Here is a 7293-nt window from a genome sequence, read left to right on the forward strand (position 1 = left end):
AGACGTCTGTATGTGGTGGTTCTTGATGCACTGACACCAGCCTCAGTCCACTCCTTATGAAGCTCCCCCAGATTTCTGAATCGCCCTTGCTTGACAATCCTCTCAAGGCTGCGGTCATCCCTGTCACTTTTGCACCTTTTCCGGCCACATTCTTCCCTTCTTCTTAACACTCTGTTAATATACTTTGATACTGCGTTCTGTGAGCATCCAGCTTCTTTTGCAATTGCCTTTTGAGACTTTTCCTCCTTATGGAGGGTGTCAATGATGGTCGTCTGCACAACCGTCAAGTCAGCAGTCTTCCCCATGATTCTGAAGCCTACTAAGCCAGACTGAGACAATTTTAAGGCTGAGGAAACCTTTGCAGGTGTTTTGCATTAATTATCTGACTAGATTGGGACACAGGGAGCCTACAATGTTGAACTTTGTCATGATATTCTAATTTTGTGGAATACTGGATTTGGGTTTTTTGTCTTTAATCCATAATCATCAAAATTGAAACAAATAAAGGCTTGAAATATTTCACTTTGTGTGCCGTGAACTAATATAACATACAAGTTTCACTTTTTGAAACAAATTATTGAAATAAATGGACTTTTCCTCGATATTCTAATTTTTTGGCACATACCTGTATGTTCTACATTGTGCATCTTTAATGAGATGTCACAGTTTGTACGTGCCCTACTGTTGTGTGGCATGTTTGTTGTTTCTCTTTGTGCGTGATTAAACAGTGAGCACTTCAGTGGCCTGTTTAAGAAGCAGGTTTTACTACATTTACTTGGATACTTGCACTGAGGACAAGCTCTCAAACCTGGAACCTGGGCGATAGAAGTTCAGGAGTGATGAGGTGGACATACTGTATGATTAATAGGCAACTCCTGAATATATTTTAATTATCAAATTTAATGCCTAAGATGAGGCTTTTCTTTTTATTATTTTTATTAATTACAAAATCACAGCAAATTCAAACATTGTTCAGTAAAAGCCATTTATTATGTGACTCATTTGAAGTAACAGCAGCAGAGGCGCAAATATTGCACCATTAAGAAGAGCGGGCATGTGTCCAGGGTCTGATGTCATCTCTGATGCTTTTCTCTGTGTTTTTGCATCGATCCTATTCACCCTTGTATAAATACTGAAAACAAGAGTTCCCATCAGTTGTATCAGTATGTCAGGGATCGATCTACCCACCCCTGATGGCATTTTTTACATGTTTGTGTTGCCTTTGACATGAGTAGCAGAATGTCCTGGTTTCTTAAAAAGTCCGCGTTGCTCTGCTTCTCTCTCTTCCTTCAGGTGAAATAGATCGATGTCTGAAAAAAGTAGCGGAGGGAGTTGAGCAGTTCGAAGACATTTGGCAAAAGGTAAGAAAGGAGTATTATTAGGACTGCAACAAATGATTGTTTTCACTAGGGGTGTGACAATACACTTGACTCATGAGACGATACACGATATTGGGTCAACTCGTCACAATGTGGCTGTATCACGCCGACAACATCCCCCTACAGCCCCTTAAAAACGGCCATCATTTCCTGTATTTTCTTTTCTTTGTCCAATTCACAACCGAAAACCCTGTTTAATGCTGTTTTTGACCAGAATGTATCACTAGCTTGACCCTTCCTCTGTTCCTTGTTGTCCACAGCTTCACAATGCAGCCAATGCAAACCAGAAGGAGAAATATGAAGCCGACCTCAAGAAAGAGATTAAAAAACTACAGGTAAATGCAGAGAAATGAAACAGATCTAAGAATCAAAGCCACAGAGTTCCTCTAAGTAGTTTTCCACCTGAAGCGTTGCTGGTTTAGTTGATAGCTACAGCAGATCAGAAGGAAACGGTGTCCTTTAAGTATTGTTGTACAGAACAGAAACAGGTTTGGAGCAGCAGGGTGCTATAGTTGTTTTTCTGCATTTTAACACCATCTCAGCAAATATCTGTCACTTTCTGATTAAAGAAACAGAAATTTCAACAAGTCCTTAAATGATGGATTGTCTCAGAAAAATGTGCACATAGGCCCTTATGGGAAAGTCTGGAGTCAGTAAACATTTAATACACCAGTGCAACAACATTAGTAAATGAAGATTTATGTTCCATTGTAAAGCTCAGCCTCACCTCACCAGTTTAATGCTGTTATTTTTGCTGTATTCTCACACATCCTGTGATCCGCAGGAGTTCGCTTATTGAAACCTGGTGTAATTCAACTCAGCCACCAGTGCAAACTGCTTTCTTAACCGCCTACCTGTTGTCACTGAGAAAACAAGCTCTGACATCACAAAACCAAGAACCTGCACAGTGCTTCCATGTACAGAGGAACAAGTCATACAGATATACAGTAGATAAAGAATGGCACTGTGTGTTGTGAACCAGGATTCTCAAGTATTTCACATTTGACTTTGGCCCTTTAGCGATGTGCTCCTGGAAAAATCACACTAGCATGTTCTTACACAGTTGTTTACTCAGCCTCTTTGAGCAGCCTCAGCAAGGCTCACGCTGACTCCAGGTCTATATGTTTATAGGAATCCACACACATAATTGAGGGGTGACTCTGACCAGAAAAGCAGTCACATCACTTTATTACCCAGCTGCCAGTCACGGTGCCTGTGTGGGGGTTGAATGATGTATTCAACAGTTTTTGTTGACCAGCCTGTGCACACTGCGACAATCAGAACCAATTGTTACATTTATATTTGGTTGTAAAGCTTCATTGTACAACAGAAAACACAAAAAGACAAAACTGATGATTTTGTCTGTTTGTTATTTCCCAGAAATCCCACTAACAATGAATGTGAGGACAGTCACTGTATGGTCACCGGTATATGTGAATCCAGAATCCGGTTTAGCTTATTGCTGTGTGCTGTAGACTGTTGTTGAGCACTGGGTGACAACGCAGTGGTGTGGCTCACTGGCTTTGGACAACAGTGGAAGTCTACGGCACAGACCTAAAGCTAAACCAGGTTCTGGATTCATACACAGTACGGCGTGCACACCACATTCATTGTTGCTGTTAGTCTGTGGTTGTGACCCTTGGAAAATAACAAAAACATAGAACGGCTGCATCATAAATGTTGCTCCCTCAACAAATTTTATTGCCACAGTTGTGTCGACAATTAACTGAAGGACAAAACTCACAAAATGTGGTTTATGGCCAGACTGATGGAGTGCTGGCACCTACATAGACAGGACATACACTCAGTTCAGACAGGGGAATCCAGCAGTCCTGCAGTAAATCCTCTTTCATGAAGGTGAAACTGTTGCATTTTAGGAACTGAAAATGGACGAAAGGACAGAGATTGTTTGCTGATGTGAAATCATTTAACCTGCCCACAGATAGAGGTATGTGTGCATGTGCCAGTGTGCATGTTTGCTGGTGGAGTATTAAATATCATAACGGACAGACAGAAGCAGTGTTTGTTCCTCATCCTGATGTTACCATGAGGACTGAACTCCAAGCCAAGCCTGTCGGCTGTATGAAGTTCATCATCAATGACTGTGGAAGACGAGTCTCTGCACATATCACAGAGTTCACTGCTGTATCTGTGTGTCTCTCTCTGGCTTTCCTTATCTCTCTCTCTCCCTCCCCCACTCTGGTCCTCTCCCTCTTCTTCCTGTGACCCTCAGCGTCTTCGAGACCAGATCAAGACCTGGGTGGCATCCAACGAGATCAAAGACAAAAGGCAGCTAGTAGAGAACCGCAAGCTCATAGAGACGGTGAGTAGGAACTGAGGAGAGAGGAGAGGTCATGGTCATTATAACGCTCCCTCCAGGACTTTTGTCTGCTCTGGAGGATTGTGTTTGTTTTGAACTCTGGAGTCTTGAAAAGTCTAAAAAAAAAAAAAAAAAAAAACTCCAGGTACAAATATATGAAGCCTATCAGAATTGTTCTGAAATAATTTGCCAAAGGTAACAGCAGTAAAACTGTCATATGTAGGGCAATGACACAGCTCTGTCATTGACATGTCAGGATAAAGGGACACAGATGACCAATAACAATGTATTGGCTGATATTTAACTTCCATTATTGAATGTGTTTTGGCAATTTAGCTGCTGGTAGCACTTGATATACTGCAATATACTGGTATTTTATTTGTGTTGATGTTTGTCCTTCATGTTCCAGAATCAGTCAGTTCAGTTTTGGCATTGAACAAAGACCTTTGCAGTATAAACGTTACTGAAGATTTTTACTGAATAACTGCAATTTTACCTGTGTCATTTTTCATTAAAGGCTAAAACAGAAACATTTTTTATTCAGAAGTGCAAATACAGTAGAAAAAGACAGGCTGCATATTATATGTAATGCCTAAATTCATAAACGATACTGCTTGTCAGCAGAATGTGGGTTATAACATTTAATGGCAACAATATGCAAAATTGTCTCACCACATTTAGCATTGAGACAACAAACAGTATGAATAAAGAGCACATTTTAAAGAGTTTTAAAATAGATACATAGTTGAAAAAGCAATATAACAGTTTATTGTTAAAAAAAAGAACAAAATAAGCTCTATGATTTGAAAATGAAATGCACACCCTGTAGAGTTTTAGGACAGTTAAAAGTACTTGGTATTTTTCCATCTTAATAGATAAAAGTAGCCGATGTTTTCACACCTAAACATAAACATTTTACATGTCTGTGGAAACTAGCTGTGTCTTTAAAACAGGACAGACTCAAAGGGATCTTGCTCCAAGTGTGTCAGTAAATCATGGACAAACGTCAAGACACAGGCACCTGGAGCAGAAGTTGTGCTTTGAATCCCTGCTGGTTTTGCAGGGTTTAACAGTCTGCAGTGGTTTGATGTAAATAAAAAGCCACTTTTGCAACCCTCCTAATCATGAACCAGTATTGATTCAAATGTTATTCAGCGTGTTAAAACTTTTATATTTTTGTATTTATTTATTAAATTAATAGTCAGGCAGAATAGACAAGCCATAGAAGAAGAAAAAAAAACTGTGTGCATGAGCAATGATTGTCACCAGAGCTAACCAAGTTCAGATACTTAGATTTCAGTAACAAAAGATCTAGTACAAAAACACCAATAACAGACTAAAGATGATGCCAGAATAATTTCTCAGATGCAAATAAAGAACTGTGCCCAGGAGATGCTCATTACAGCATTCTTCTCAGAGCTAGGGAGCATGAGAGCTGCTCTGACATCTGACACCTGTTCTTTAGCGTCACCGCCCTGCCCGTCAGGCCGCAGAGCCACACGAGCCTTTGATGAGGCTTATTGAGATGGACTGAATGGCAGCCACCTGCCTTCACAATAAGGGACCAGAGCAGAACCCCAGATCTCCCTCTGATCTTAATGAGTTGGTTTTGATCCCCAAGCTGCTCTTCAAGTTTTCCTGTGGTTTTGTTGGTTAATCTGAAATTACACGTTCGGTCAAAGGGGTCCTCCTGCAGGAAGTGGACAGGGTCTGTTAGAAACATCTTGTATCGACTGTTGGATGCTGAGATAGAGATACAGGATGTGACCAGAGTAAAGAAGTCCTGTAAAATCTGTATAATTCTTAGGGTTGTAACGATACCAAAACTCACAGCATATTGTTACGAGAAAAAGCTCATTATGCGATCTTTGTCGCGATAATAAAAAATTATGAAAAAATCTTTTACTAAATAATAAATCTGCATTTTTTTTTACTTAAAGTGCCCCTGCTTTCCTTAATTTATTAAAATAAAAGTAGCCAGCCATGACCTGGTTATGTGCACAAACTTGACATGAATAATCATTGTCACAGAACGACTGAATTCTTTGTACAATAGCAAAACAAGAAAATATATAATGCAGCATCTAAATAAACAAATAGACAGATAGATAGATAGATAAGGGTCCTATAAACAAAACAAGTTACACTCTTAGTATCCATTATAGGCCTGCTAGGTTTTACTTTTCCTGTTTGGTGGCCGCGCAGACCGGTGGATTTGAAGCGGGTATCCTGCCCCCGACCACTAGGGGCAGTAGAGCATATTGCTGCTTAGCGCACTAGAATGAAGGGAAGAAGACGCTAAAACACTCGGTAAAGTTAATTAAAGGTGAGCGTTATGCTTTACTGGAGATGATTTTCAAACACCGGGGTTTACTTTTCAAGAAAAGACTTTAAGGGTGGCAACTAAGTGGCTGGCGTTGCATTTGTGCGCACGGTTTGTTTGCCTATCTCCGCTAAAGCGTTGCGCACAGCGTGTCCCGACTGTTTCTGCCAGATGTATCCAGGACTGTCTAGTAGTGCCGTCCTCCCCCAATAATTACAAATTGTTTGCGTTTGTCAGTCTCCTTTCTGCTTGTGTCATTTCTTGAAACAGGAAAACTGAAATTCTGCCACACAACAGACCAAAAAGTGGACGATGTTTTTGTTTACAGGACCCTTATCTATCTGTTTATTTAGATGCTGCATTCTATATTTTCTTGTTTTGCAATTGTACAAAGAATTCAGTCGTTCTGTGACAACCCGCTATGTCATTTCCAAATTCTGCGACCTGAATGCGGTTATCATAGCGAAATTACCTTTTGCAATATCCTGGTAGATACCGTGACAGTCACAGGGATTATTTTTTTTATCGCGATACCATGAAACCACGAAACCACGAATATCGTTACTTCCCCAATAATTACCTCCCTACATTATTCATTCTTATTTATTTTATCATTACATCATATTTATTTTATCTGGTTTTTGTTTTAATCATTTTTACTGATGTTTATTATTTTACAACCTTTCACTGAATTTGTTTTATCTCCATATTGTCATTTATTTGTAAAGCACCTTGAATTGCATGAACCTGTATGAAAGGTGTCTCATAAATAAAGCTTGAGTGACTGAGGCTTTGGACGTGTCAGGATCCAAGCTGGATGTTGAAAATCACAGCTGTGGCTTTGGACACAGAGGAGAAGAGGCTGTAACAATGTTCAGTAACAGATTCTTTGTGATCTTGTTTTATTTCCACTCTGCTCAGTGGACTTAAATAGTTCCTCCAGTGCAGGTCTCCATGTGTCTATTTTACAGCTCCAGTGATGTTAGGGTTGTTTAAAAGCATATGAGAAATTATTTTTTTCTGGTTTATATACACTCACTGGTCCCTTTATTAGGTACACCTGTACAAGCTAATGACGGTCAGCACAACAGATCTGCCACTAACTCTGCTTTTGTTTGTGTGCATGATTTCTTTACATTGTCATGGAGGGTTTAACTGTAGTGTAGCATTGATACTATAGATTTATTACTTGATTTAAAATATGATTTACATTGGCACAAGAATAGCCTTTAATAATAATATTTTTTGTCTTTTTGTTTGCTTGTTTTTCT

At 39.6% G+C, this 7293-nt stretch overlaps 1 protein-coding gene across 1 annotated transcript in view; it reads left to right on the top strand.

Annotated features, from left to right (window-relative positions):
• The window catches only part of cnot3b (CCR4-NOT transcription complex, subunit 3b), a 37004-nt gene that overhangs the window by 9308 nt on the left and 20403 nt on the right, over positions 1-7293 (top strand). The window contains exons 3-5 of the mRNA XM_020615442.1: positions 1294-1361; positions 1640-1714; positions 3613-3708. Of these exons, the coding sequence (XP_020471098.1) occupies positions 1294-1361; positions 1640-1714; positions 3613-3708 (239 nt within the window). The remainder of the gene's footprint in view (positions 1-1293; positions 1362-1639; positions 1715-3612; positions 3709-7293) is intronic.

The sequence above is a fragment of the Monopterus albus genome, unplaced genomic scaffold, assembly GCF_001952655.1.
Source record: "Monopterus albus unplaced genomic scaffold, M_albus_1.0 scaffold165.1, whole genome shotgun sequence".
Taxonomy (NCBI): domain Eukaryota; kingdom Metazoa; phylum Chordata; class Actinopteri; order Synbranchiformes; family Synbranchidae; genus Monopterus; species Monopterus albus.